Source organism: Cyprinodon variegatus, unplaced genomic scaffold (genome assembly GCF_000732505.1).
Source record: "Cyprinodon variegatus isolate N-32 unplaced genomic scaffold, C_variegatus-1.0 Scaffold765, whole genome shotgun sequence".
NCBI classification, from domain to species: domain Eukaryota; kingdom Metazoa; phylum Chordata; class Actinopteri; order Cyprinodontiformes; family Cyprinodontidae; genus Cyprinodon; species Cyprinodon variegatus.
This window is the reverse complement of record NW_015151218.1, coordinates 48669-62915: the sequence shown is the minus strand read 5'-3', so window position 1 is coordinate 62915 and position 14247 is coordinate 48669. Positions and strand designations below refer to the sequence as shown.

At 37.8% G+C, this 14247-nt stretch overlaps 1 protein-coding gene across 4 annotated transcripts in view; it reads right to left on the bottom strand.

Moving 5' to 3' along the window:
• The window catches only part of LOC107098281 (E3 ubiquitin-protein ligase RNF220-like), a 44171-nt gene extending 30787 nt beyond the window's left edge, over positions 1-13384 (bottom strand). For 2 of the 4 annotated variants that reach the window (XM_015395862.1, XM_015395863.1), the window contains exons 1-4: positions 13258-13384; positions 6601-6649; positions 3353-3448; positions 230-272 (exon numbers count right to left, since the gene is read on the bottom strand). In XM_015395862.1, the coding sequence (XP_015251348.1) occupies positions 230-272; positions 3353-3448; positions 6601-6649; positions 13258-13376 (307 nt within the window). In that variant the 5' untranslated portion in view covers positions 13377-13384. Of the gene's footprint in view, positions 1-229; positions 273-420; positions 658-3352; positions 3449-6600; positions 6650-13257 lie in introns of those variants that run through there. The other 2 variants (XM_015395865.1, XM_015395864.1) reach the window with 2 other exon arrangements.
• Between the last annotated feature and the right edge of the window lie 863 nt (positions 13385-14247).

Genomic DNA, 14247 nt, shown 5'->3' with positions numbered 1-14247 from the left:
CAGTTTTTTTTCATTAATTTGTTCTTTAACATTTTGTAAATCAGTTAAAAAGGTAAGTTAATTGTAATTTCCATTCAGCAATATCTATTTAGGTTACATCTTTGCTATTGACATTTTATAAGCACAATCAGGATTGATTTCACAATCATTGTATTACATACAAAGTGATGGAGAGCTGAAGTATATGATTATCAAATTAAACAGGGCATTAACTGATGTGTGTACATACCATTCAATCTCGTTTGCCTGTTTGCCCGAACTCGTAAAAATGTCTGTAAGAAAAGAAAAAAAGGAGAGAGAAGATATATTAATGAGATGGTAATTAGACAAAATGCAGTGTTTTCAAGTGCAAATCTCGCTGTTCTGATTGGGATTGCTTTGGATACTTTCGGGGGCGCTAACGTAAACAGTTCCACCTACTTCTCTCTTGTTTTCCAACTCCTCCATGTCTCTCTTGCCTCCCTGTCGGCGGCCTGCCTTAAACTCGCTGCAGCACAGAGCTCAGGTCTACCAGATGCTCTACATCACAGCAAACTGAACACTAGGACTATAAATTCAAATGGATGGAAAAGGATTGAAAGTGGCGCCCGGCTCGGCTAATAGCTCTCATGTCTGACGCCATGTTGGCTTGTTGTGATCACGTGACCGTCCGGGAAACGGAAGCAGGCAGATCTTAGTTGTCAGTTCGTCTTTTGGACACTAGGGGGAAGCAGCGGGTTTCATACTAACGCTTCAAGAGATACAATATCATACCGTACTACACATATGAAACTGTCATTAAATAAATAGGTCGTATTATACTTCTGAAACCCCCTCCCCAATTTTCAAAATCTTAATTTTTAACATCTTTTTAATGATCTAAAACGGCTTAGAGCCATACAACAGGTTAAAAAGTTAATCTTAGTTACTGTAGCTATATTTTTTTCTCTTATATTTTATATGTTACTATTTGTTTGTTCAAATACATCTAAGTTTAACTTTTTCACTTTATAACTGCCTGATTTACACATTATTATTTCTGCATAAGGTAAACAGAACATTAAAGGTAAAGTGCCAGATTATTTTTGTGTAAGAATGACTAATATTTGTCCTATCTATAGACACTTCAACTATGTATCTCGGCAGCACCTCTAGAGTTACCAAGGACCTGATATTTTAGGTGAATAGTCATATTCCTGTGTGTTTGTTAACAGTGCTCTGTGATTGTATAATCCATCATCTACATTCTCTGAGACTCACGATCTGTGTCCTGATCTCCATAAAGATTTTTTATGAGACCTTCACAGAGGTCACTCTAAATGACAAAAAGGAATTAACAAATTTAGTGTATCATTTACCTACTTCTTTACATTTATAAACAACTTTATGGTTGTTATTAAGAAATATGGTACCCTGTTTGCACTAGAAAGTCAGATTGCCGCAATTTTCAGGTCACTCAAACCATGGTGAAGAGACCGTAGGTAGAAAGTCTAATACATCCCTGACAGTTATTTCAATTATGCATATGTTGTCATTTAATTTATTCTTTCATTAATTTTGCACCATAAACAATTTAACTGCTAAGTACTTTAATCACTGATTATAATTTAATTTTAACTCAATATTTTAATAAACTGTAGAAAATATAGAAATGAAAATGATCTAATTTCACATATTGTTTAAATCTTGCATGATTTGAAAGATTAACTCTTCTGATCAAATCAAACCTCTGCTAGTTATTTACATTAAACAATAACTAAAATATGAAATACTTTAACAAGACAACAGTTTAAAAAATTATGAAGCATTCCTAAGTTGGATTCATATTGCTGCCCGTATTCATGCAGTGCAAATACAGTACTAGAGAGCAATGATTAAGCTATTTTGTGAACACCTTTTCCAACTGAAAAAAAATATATATTCAGCATTTTCATTTTACAAAATGAAGCAAATGCAGAAAAAAAATGTATATATATATATTTATATACACACTATGTAAATTACTCAAGGGCAGGGTTGTCCTCTGCAGAGGAGACACAGTAGAATCTGTAGAACTTCTAAGACTGTACTTGAGTCAATGTGCTATTTGTCACTAGCAGTTACAAGATAAATTATTAATCATTTGTGGGGGTGTTGTGGGCATATCTGAGGTCTGAGCTACTTCAGGTTGCCTCAGGTGAATTACCTGCATCATTAAAAATAATGGCTTCAGCAATAAATGTACAGTATTATCCAATTAATTGAGGTCAGACTCATTTGGCCTATCCACCTCTGTCTTTTACAGAATGTATCCCTAAGATCTACCGGGACTCAAAGTAAAGCACTGTATGTGGTAACTATGCTGACTAAAGTATTTCCTCTTGCAGTTATAGATACACTCTCTTTGGTACTGCAACAGCGCACTTATTGTCAGCCCATCTGCTATTAGTGGAGACCATTGAGCAACCAGGCCTTCACCTTCCCCTCTCTGATTTTTTTTCTCCCCATCTTCATTCTTAGAGTTATCGGCTCACTGGCTGTGCATCACCACCACAACCTTATCATTATGATACACTCACTGAACGGCTGAGGATAGGTCAGATTTCCAGGAGACACGAGAAAGCATAGAGCACTCAGACCTGACTAAAAAAGAGGAGGTGGTGAAGTCTTCCATTATGCTTCATTTCAAGGTGTTAAAATAAGTCACCATCGACTTAATCATTTGTATAATATAAGGTGATTTCAGCAGTTTCACCAAATGAGAAAATCTCCTTTATTGCTTTAAGGTCTTTATGAGCTAAGTCATCCCAAATGTATGGATGTAATGTCCACATGGACTTAATAGTTCCTTCTTTATGGTGTTAAGGTGGAAACCCACTTAACCTAGAGATACATCATCGGCAGAAGAATATCCTGAACAAACTTTGATGAATAGAAGTGATAAAAGTCAGGGTGAAATCTGAGATTAAACAAGATTGATCTGTTATTTAACTTAACTGCTGAGAAGGCACGAGAAACCTAAACTTACATTTTTATTCGGCTTAATTGATATGTGCGCCATTATTCCTTTACTGCACTTTATGACTAAATACTTTTCAGTACACTGTTGTCACAGCCTAACTGCGCCTTACTTTGAACATCTGTTTAGATTAAGAGGCCCCTTAAATAAATGCCCATAAAGGAGAAACAGTTTACTGATAAAGTTGAAAAAGAATGAAACATACTTGAACTCACAGACCAAATGACATGAAATTACTTATATACATATATTTCTAATATTTCACATTAAAGTGAGAACCTTCTGGTTAAAAAAAAGAGTATAACTTCCGAGTATAACTAATGTTGTTATAAATGATTGCCTGGAAGCTTGTGTGTGTGTCCGTGTTTGTGTGACCTGATATCTGTCGGAGTGGTGGGCATCCTCAGATGACAGGGGTGACACCACCGGAGATTCCCCCTCTCTCTTGATGTGCACAGACAAAAGCATAGACTGCAGAGACAGAAATGCAGCACAAAATAAGTGAAATTGTATGCAATGTAGAAATGTTTAAAATGGAACATGTTGCAGACTGAGAGCTGTATAAAGGAGAACAAGAACCAAAGAAGTACATAGATCTACTGAAGAAATTATATCTAAGCAAACAGATTTCAACGTGTTTATAGAATAATAAACCGCAGCTACTATTGTAGCAAAATAGCACAGAAGCAGGGGATCTTCCTTAGATAAAGTTTGAGGGGAGACAATTAAAAGGATCACATAATGTGTTAGAATTTAACCCCAAACATTTGTATAATGCAAATCCAAGCAGCAATAATTGTTACAATTTACTGTAAAAAACTGCAGCTGAATCTTAGAAAGAAGTTTGTTCGCGCATTACACAGGATTAAAGTTTATTTATGTATTACAAAGCTCTATAACATAAAAAAGACGTAGAATCATTACCCTTGGAGAACTCCGGCAGTGTTATTGCCTCAGCTGCTAAGGGCAACACGTCACCGATGATGACTGTAACCTGCCTGACTTTGTCTATAAAATCCCTTCCTCTGATTAGACTTAATGTTTATGGGACGTTAAGAGGAGTTAGGGAAGAAAGAGCAATTGGAAAGTGAGGAAGCCCTTAGGGAGAACAGAAGGAAGTGCAGGAGAGCGTTGGCAGGAGAGAGGGTAAACATCTGACATTACAGAACACTGCCTGTCCATAAATCTGTCCTGCAATAGTATGTGCTGCCGCTCCTGCAAACGTATAAAAGAATTTCCTCTTCTGACCCTCTCTCCATGTCAAAGACATTCAGGGGACTCTTACAAGTGACTAAGGAGCAAGATTTGTAAGAAGAAGGTAGTGATATGATGATCAGATATGAGAGAACAGGAGAGAAAGAGAAACGTACTGTAATGTCTCTCTTTAACAACACTCAGATCTTACTCTCTCTCCATACTTGTATTTTCATTTGTGCCTATTCGGCTGCTTTCGTTTTTTTACAAGGCAGCTGTGAAATATTTGTATTTACAGTCGTCTCCTATTAATCAAGTGGAAAGGGGCAGAGCAGAGGCTTAAGTGCTCGACAGCAGTAATCTAATAATAATATGTGAGAAATGACCAACCTCCAGTGCTGCCACAGTAAATTGGACATTATGCATGGTGCTTTTCTGCCTGCATGAATGTGTGTGTGTGCATGTATGTGTGTCTGCTCTTTCTCCTTTTTTACAGGTTTAAAAAGGTCAGGAATCTTTTACCTGGGGGCAGTCATGGAATATATTTAAGTTTTATCATTAGAATATGACATTTAATGGTAATTTACAAAGAGGTTGTAGATGGAGGTCTATCTCCAAATGTGGTCTTTAAGAAGCACTAATTAAATCAACATGGAAAAAGATCAGTGCAAAACCAGAAGCATTTAAGAAGTAAGTTACAATATCCATGGCTGATATATCTGACCATGTGGCTCATAGGCTCATATGGCTCACAGAAATTACATTGCAAGTAATTATGAAACTACCTTGCAAGTACAACTCAAAGAGACATAAGGAGATGTTTTAGGGTTAATCCTGGGTATAAAATGGGTGGGTGGTGCATAGCAGCCAGGGGAGAACAACAACAAGCCCATATGCTTCAGACTGCCCCTCTTCATTCTCTATGGCCTGCTGCAGAATACTAAACATTAGCAGCAAGATGCACAGTCACGGCTGCAGAGGAGGGCCAGCGCTCACCCCTCAACCCTCCTCCGCCTGTCTTATTCAAGTACAAGCCCATCCGCACCGCAGTGAGCTCTTCTTTAAGCCCAGGTCAGCACCTTCTACCCAAGTGTTGGGGCTAAAACACCACTGATTTATTCAGGATCCCTGGTGGATTCATATGCAAGTCAAAGGTTCTTTGCAACACAGTGTTCGACTTTCACCTGTGCTGCGATTAGAGGAAGACAACACATATGGAGATGATTGCTTAGGTTTGGCCTTTCAGGATGTCACCATTCAAATTATTTCTTTATAAAATAATAGAAAATAATTAAGTCAAAAATATGCTAAAAAACTCTCTAAAATCTGTTTAGCTTGAATAGAACTTTTCTATTACACTTTGCAAAGGCGTTAATTTCTTTTGAATATTTCAACCAGTAATTTATGTCCTTATGGTAACAGAGAAAAAAAATGATAAGAAATTAAAAACTGTAGTGCGGATTTTGCAAATAATCCCTAATCAATACTTTAAGAGCAACTATTTCCTTGGGGGCATGACAGAAGTATACCTCTTCCAGCTTTGAACTTCCAGACATTTACTTTACAAAATAGCTCTATCTCACTAAGATTCTTTGATCTAAACCTTTCAATCTCAGCTCTGGCTATATATTTATTGTTACCCGATTGGATTTAGGAATTTATTTCAAGTCAATTTAGGTTATTTTTATCAGGATTACCAAACATTTAGCTAAATTCTTCCTACCTGTCGCTGCTAAAAAATGTATGATGTGGCCACCACTAGGATTTACTGTATGGGATGCTGGGGTGCTGTCATGGTGATATCTTTTCGTCTCATCTGATAAGAGGTTTTTCTAGGGCCTACGGTGTTGCGTACATTTCACCAATCTGTTCTGTAAATATCTATCTCTAAGACCTCATGGAAAAGCTGCGTTTACACTCAGATTCAATGACACAGAGAAGCAGTTCATAGTTGTTTTTTTAGAGTTCTCAGAGTAAAACAGGACAGGATGAAAATGCAACCTTTAGGATTTCTATCAGTAAAAAAAAAAAAAAAAAAAAAGTTTTTAATTTTCCATCCGGAAAAAAATTATTCATTATGATTGTCTATTACACTATTTTTGTTGAAATACACAAAAGTCTGTGATTTTCCCAGTCTAGGACTGGTTAGCTCAGGAAAAAGTTCTTAATCCTATTCCTCTTTTGATTCGAGTCCATCCTTTATTGGAAAAAGAAAAGTACAATTCCATTCGGACCAGCTGCCTATTGAACCATTGGACATGGATAGTTGAAGGGAGTATAAGAAAATATGTATATGGATTTCTTCTGGGGAAACACATGCATATGAAAACTTGACAGTGATGAGTCATACCAACGATATTATATGTAAACATGTAAATTACATGCATGTATAAGGCAGATACTGTTCTGAAAAATGAGTGTATCCTTACCTTGGGAGTTCCTGGAGTGGCAACACCATCCTTGGATGAGGGGTTCTTACTGCAGTCAGAAAAAAAGGACAAGAGGGAAATAAGTGAGGATTCAGTACACTGAGGTGAGCAGAGTCTGTGCACACATTGCATACATGTTTAGCTGTTTTCCTGGATAAAACAAGCAGTATATGTACATTTTAACCACATCAGCAAGAAATTGAGGGGATTCTTATTAATGCATTTACATATTTACAGGTTTCTTTTTTGCCTTAAGCCTTTTTTATTTATTGCTTGCTTTCCTTTCTTAGAGTAGTAACAGCAACTATCACTTAAAAGCTACTCATTCATCTCTTTATGCTCACAATATGCAAACAGAGCAGCAGAATGTGTGGGTGTTGTTGAAGGGCGATCACTGGAAGTCTGAGCTTAAGGCCATCATTTGGCTCGCTCTAGCTGGAAACAAGTGAGACAGCTTAGATTGGATGTTAAGAATGGAAAGTCAAAATGTATAAAATAGACAGCTTTGTGTTTTATTCTGCTATCAAACTAGACATGTGACATTTTGCATTGTTTTTTTCCATTCTGATGGCTTTTTCTGATACACTCATTCTCAATCGATCTACTCTTCCTTCCTTCTATCTTCCTCTCTTTTATTCGGCGCCCTTTTCTTTCCTTTGCTTTCTTTCACTCAAACACAGAGATAGATTTCTCCGAGCCTCATGAAGCGTTGCAACAGGCTTGACATTGACACAGCGAGGCAGGGTTGTCATGTTTGCTTTGAGACCCTGTTAGCAGTCCAGACCCTCGGACACGCTCGCACAGGCGCAGCCACTCACTCATACACACACAGACTAACAGTCAGTGGCAGATCGAGGAAGGAACAGTGCCCAAAACTGAATTGAGCGCAACCTCTAATCTGACAGCACGCCTTGGTAGACAAGGGATTTTATTATTCAACGGCTGAATGGCTAAATTATAGAAATAACACGTTTTATTTATATGTAACTTCTCTGAGGGAAGAGCTGGTGTAGAACAGTTGGTAAAACATACATTATTTGCTTTTAATCATTTGTTTACACGTCTTTAAAAAAACATATATAGCATATTTTCTCAATCCTTGTCATTAAATTAGAAAAACATCTTCTGGTTTTTTAATTTTTACCAAATTTTATGATCAGCTTTTCTAACCCCTAAGCACTGGATTAATTGATTCGGTTTTCCTCTCACAACAGTTTCTTGGAGTGTTGTCCTGTTCCTCCAAACAGAACTGGTGCAGCTGGTGTTAGGTTGTACTGTATGTCCCCTTCGTCTTAATAACAAATTCAGCTCAGGCTAAGATTAGGGCAGATGTTAATGTTTGGTTCTGAATGCTTCTCTTTATCCACCTAATATGGTTCTTGGGAAAATAGAGCTCATGTAAAAGCATACTTTAGGTCACATATGATAAGGGTTGAGATTATATTTAGTAAATTCTTCTAAAAGGATGATACAAACTACAGAACGGAAAGAAAGGTTATATAAATTCCCTAATAATAGCTTTAGTTTAAACTTAGGAAATGTTTGCTGTACCAATATTATTAAATGAAAAAGAAAAGTTTTGTAAAATTGCTTCTACACTTCACCAGCCCTTGATTTTACACTATGTCCCTCAAAAATGTTTTATCTCAGTTTGAAAAACTTTTAGCTCTACAACTTGCCAAAAGTATGGAAAGACATAAGGACGGATCAGGGAATAGAAGAGACGTTTTATTTTGCCTTTATCTTAGATTGTGTTTGTGCTCGCTCAAAAAACTTTGATTCCTTCTATTTGTTGTCATTTGCTGTGAACTGTGGATAGTTACAATGGCTGATCTGTATGTGGCACTGTCATAAAAATTAGGCAAAAAGAAATTAGTCACGTAACACGTGCACATTAGTCTGTGAGAATATGACCTCATTTATGCAAAAAAAACCTGTCCTGTTATAAGGGAGTATTTCCTCTCCACTGTCGCTACAAGCATGCTTGGTGTGAGGGATCGCCTTCGAGTCAGTGAGTCGATGCAATCTACTGGTTTTCCTTAGATAAAAAACTTTGAATCAATTTAAATGTATGATCTGGTTGAATTGTGTCTGTAAAGCATCTTGAGATGATATGTGTTGTGAATTGGTGCTATATAAATAAACTGAATTGAATTGTATTGTTCATATAGTTGTGTTGCTTTGAAAGGAACAGAGGTAAGGGCTCTAATCTAACGTTGGTTTTTTGTGGGACTGATTTAAATTCAGTACAATGATCCTGAATATTAGCATATTAACATAAAGAGAAAAGTTTAATATCACGATCTGGTAAATAGCCCAGACACTGTGAGCAATAAATCATGACCAAAAAATATCATGTTACAAACTTTTACTAACAATATATGTGAAAGGTATTTCAGTTCTGCATTTACAACTGTGCATGTGCACCTGCTTTTTTACATGTTTGCGCTGGCCTCCCCTTCAGCAACAAAGAAAGCCAACAAGGGCTGACACAACCAGGCTGCCGTGTAATGCAGCTGAATCTGCCAACCTCCCCCTCTGCTTCGCACACACCTCTTTTACTTCGTTCCTATCTCTGCCACTCTCATCTCTCTCGCCCCCTCTCCCTCTATCTCTCTTTTATTCATTACCTAGAACCTTTGCAGAGGCATCAACAATAACAGCCACCTCCACCTGCTTGTTGACAGTGTCAAACAGCGACAAGAGAGGGAGCGAGAGGGGACAGCAGTTGCATGCCTGCCGAAACGGGGGAAAATTGCCACATTGACAGAGAGGGTGATGGAGAGATGAAAGGAGAGTGGAAAAGGAGGAGAAATGTGAGGTGAAAGAAAGATGTGGTAAAGGAGGATGAGCAGGCGACACAAAGAGCAATGATGAAAGGAGACAGAGAATAAGAGAAATAAAAAAGAGGGAGTGACGGGAAAGTTGGCGCTACCTCTTCTTACGGCTTTACACATCGGCTTGTCTGGTTCTATGAATTTTTGATAGTGGGGGTTAGGGGGCCTAAAAACTCCAGCTGGCTGCCATGTCAAAGAGAGAAAAGAAAGAAACGCGGCGAGCAGGAAGCCACCAAACAAGCTGCTGGAATTGATACAGTTTAAAGTGTGTTTTGATAATGAGGTAAGTGAGAAGAGGGAGGACAGGTGAGGGCATGAGGGTCCCTCTAACAACTGCTTCCTACAGCTCTTTGTCCTGTCCCACCACTTCAGGCAGGGATATTATTTTTCTCCAGTCTGAACATGCAGACAAAATCTAAAACATTAAATAGAGCAAGTGGAACATAAAATAGATTAAGTGTAGATGATCCTTTAGTGTGTTTAATATGGGCAAGCATATTTTGCCTACCTGGAGAATTCCTTTGTTCCTTTGTAAATCACCACCTCCCACCGGGTCAAACGCTTTGTAAAAAGTTTCATACTTCTTAAATCAAAATAACTCTCGACTGTAAATTTGGCGTTTTCCAAATAACAGAGCGATACCGTGATGCCACCTTTAGCCAGATTTAACAATGAGACTGTTTGTTCAGGGTGCTAGTTTTAAACAGTCCTAGTTTTTTATTTTTTATTTTATGCAGGCAGGATCACATTTGCTCTCATCTGATCAGAGCTTATTCTTCCACATTTGCTGTGTCCTCTGCTGGACTTATTTTGGCTTCCTTTAAACATGTTCTTTTCAGGTTTCCACACAGGCCAGATTTGAGTAGTACACAATGACAGATACCCCTACCTAAGCGGAGGATCTATTCTATTCTATTCTATTCTATTCTATTCTATTCTATTCTATTCTATTCTATTCTATTCTATTCTATTCCCCAAGATATTAAATGTCTGTTTTTGGTTCCAACATGAAAAAAATTTAAACAAAATGTAAGAAAAACTGAAAAACCTTTGTAAGGCCCTCTAATTGTGATGGACATCCCTGCTGCATTGGGAAGGATGTGAATTTCCACTGTTTCCTTGAGGTAGACTCAAGGAAACAGTGGACTTAAGATACTGATTACTTTTAACTTTTTTGTATCATTTGGCAGGTATGGGGTTTTTGCTGTGTCGACGTAAATTGATTACGGAACAGGACGGAGAGGAAGGGGACAGCAGAGGGAGGATGGGGGGGGATGATAGGATATGCAAATTTCTTTGCCCCCTCCCTGAGCCAACTGACATGTACAAGGCATGATAGATTTCCATTTGCCACACTCTACATCTGTGTGTGATTTCCATGCCTCTGCAGAAGTTGTTGCCCGTGTAAAAAGAGACACAGCTCATAGTCATAAGGGAGGACAAGATGGCAGTTGTAATCCAACCCACACGCATTTACAAGCAGGCAGAACAGGAGCAAAGACAGAAGAACCAGAAAACAAATAGCGACACACAGACCACATCAGATATCAGGAGCTAAACAGATGCAGCTTTTGCAGCCCTTCGTTTCCATACCCGAGGCTCTTTATTTCAGCAGCCGCTGTGTGTCATTAAAGGCAGATCTACTACAAATTGGACCAAATTTCCACTGTCACTTTCAATAATGGCTGCCACCATGCAAAGAACCACAGAGAGGAAGAGGCAGAAAGTGATTTAGCATAAGGTTACCGTAGTTTTGTGAAATAACACATAGAAAGCCACCCCTACTGCTTTTTTCCCCTCCAGATTTTGGCATTTCTTCATAAAAGACAGATTTATTTTTGATTTACTTGGGCTCACATTGATAAGATTATCCAGTGACCCCCCTCCCTACCTTTTTTTTTTTTTTTTTTAACAGTGTATCTCTGGGTTAATGGTGAGTAGGTAAATCAGCCAGGCGTGACGTTAGCCTCTATCCCATCTTACCCAGGGATGATGCGATTTCTTTAAATAACTGTGTGTGTGTGTGTGGCCTGAGCTTCCCCAGTTTGGTATCCAGAGGGAAGGACAAACTCTAACCTTCATTATTAATTGAAACACTCTTGCACCCTAACAGCAGGATAAATGGCTTTTTTCTTCACTTTTATTTCATCCTGATGTAAGAAAGGGAATAAAATGGGAAAGAGCCTACCTTAAAAATTTTATAAGAATATCTTTTGATGTATGTAATATTGAAACATTTCCAATAAATCATCAATCTTGCAATGGGATTTCAAAGCACTCTAGATTTTCTGCATTTCTGCAACTTTAAACTTTCATCTCTGGCCACACAAAACTGCCCCTTAATGCTTAAAATAATTCATCTTAATTTTTTTACAAAGCATTACAGATTTTTTAATCTTTTATTGGTATAGCATCTGTCAGATAGATGCATCAAAATTAAAGAACAACAGACTAGACTCTTGTGCTTACAAAAATACTATTGAACATCATCCCATCACCTTAACATTTTAGTTCGAAATTTTTTAAAAAACAACTTAAAAACAACTTCAGTCTTACTGGCGGTTAGACTATCATCACTTAAAGATTTTTTTCTGATGCGTTTTTGCATAATCAACTATGGGCTTTCTCCAACTGGAGATGTTGTAAACATATTGTAGCTCAAACTTGTCTTAGCCCCTTATATGCTAGTCATTAGCTTCAGTCTTGATGACCAATTCATCTGGATATATATTAAAAATTAGAACACCCAAAGTGCTCTCTTCAGATCTTTTTTTCATTGAGCAGAAATCAATAGAAACGTTGAAGTTTTTTGGATTAATTCAGTGATAACTTTGAGCCTTTATGACAAATAAAAGAAAGTCCTGCTGTATTTGCCCTCTGAACTCTATTAAGCGATATAATTTAATGTCATTTCATATAGCTTGTAGTGATTAACTTAAAAAAAACAAAAGATTTTGATCATACGCACATTGTGACTAGATGAAAAGAGAGATACAGAGGAAGCCATAAAAAACACAGAAAATAAGAGATAAGAGGATAAAGAGATGAAACTAGAAAAAAGATGATGAGGGTGATTGTAGGAAGGAAGGATAAAGGGATGAGGTGCAACTCATAGATTTAGAGGCAGAGGGACAGCAGGAGCACAACCAGCGTAATGGTTCAGGAAATAAAGTATGATTTCCATGCGGGGTGATGCTGTCTGCTGCCCTGTTTCCCCGGGTTAATGGGGACTATCATAAAGCTAGGCCACCAAAGTGCACAGTGGGTCACGCAAACACACACAGACATACAAACACGCATGCACAGACATACATAGGCCGGCATGTGTTTGAGGTGAAATATGGATCCTAATGGCTGTGTCCCATCGTTAAAAGGGCTTGGAGTTGATTTATCCCTCGTAAAACGGCTCGTGCAACTGCCACGAGGAGGAGAAAGAGGCGGTGTGGAACCTGGGGTCACAGGTGTGAATCCTAATCCCTGTAGGAAACACTTAGCTTTACATTGACGGCATGCTTCTCCATTTTATGCAGATTTATGGCACCTAAATGTGTGCACGAGAGAATTATTTCTTGGTGAGCTGAAGGGCTGAACTAAGCTAAAGCCCACTCCTTAAAGGTTAAATGACCCCAACAGTAACCAGTGTCTCATATGTTGTTTTCTGGTTTTACTTTTAGTTTCAAGCAGTGTGTATCTCATCCTGTTCTAAACCATAAACATGATTTAGTGTTATATGATGTTATGGTTTGGCACATGCAAAATTAGAAACGAATTAAGTTAAAACATAAACAAATCTTAGAGATTATAGACGTGCACAACCTACCTCAGACATATGGAGGCTAGCCTCTCAATTTCTGTCTCCATGTGTTCCTGCAGCTCTCCGGGCCTCAGCAGCACTTGGCAGATAGGACAAACTGGAGCCTGGCTGTCATAAAGGGACATCTTCTTTTTACCTGGAAACAACAGCAAAGTGGGTAGAAAATCAGTGCAAAAACAGATTGTGACTTTGTGTAAGTCAAACCCCAGATTTCTAGAGCCATGCAAACATATTAAAATCCACCAAATTATAAACAAATAGCATAAAAACATCTAATGCCATTTGTACTTCTTCCCCTACTAATATCCAGTGCAACCATTTGTCTTTGCTTATCACTTTAAATACACCATCTGCACCCTGAAACATACAGAGGGCAACGTCCTGTGAAAGATGTCATTCTTTAGCAGGCACAGGGAAGCCAGTCTGAGTCAAAAATCATTTAAATTATGCTGGAACATCATCAAAACAGCAGTGTGGATCAAAGCATTTTTATGTTAGAATGGCCAGACCTAATTTCAATAAGAATTTAAAAAAAAAAGAGAATAATCACAGATAATCTTCATCCAACCTGACTGGCCCTGATATATTTTTACAAAGAAACACAAGCAAACAACAATGTAACTGCAGTACAGGGTGGTTCTTAGAAATAAGTAAGTTTTGCTGAATACATGTGCTGCTGTTTAGATATTTTTTTCTGTGGCAAAAAAATACAAATAACGAAAGAAGGTGGTATTTTACACCTACAGTAGTTTATAACTTTATTTGTTTGATCAGATAGAATCCCAAGATAATACATTGAGGTAAATGATTGTGTCATAACAAAGTGAGAAAAGTTGAAAGAAGATAAATGCCTGTGCAAAGCACAGTAAATTCAAAAACAAGTAAATGCAAACCAGCACTTTCAGTTTAACCATAGCTGAAACACTTTTTTCCCCTCACGCTCTATAAAGTCCCAGAGATTGAGTGAATATACATTAGATTACTCACACAGAAAGC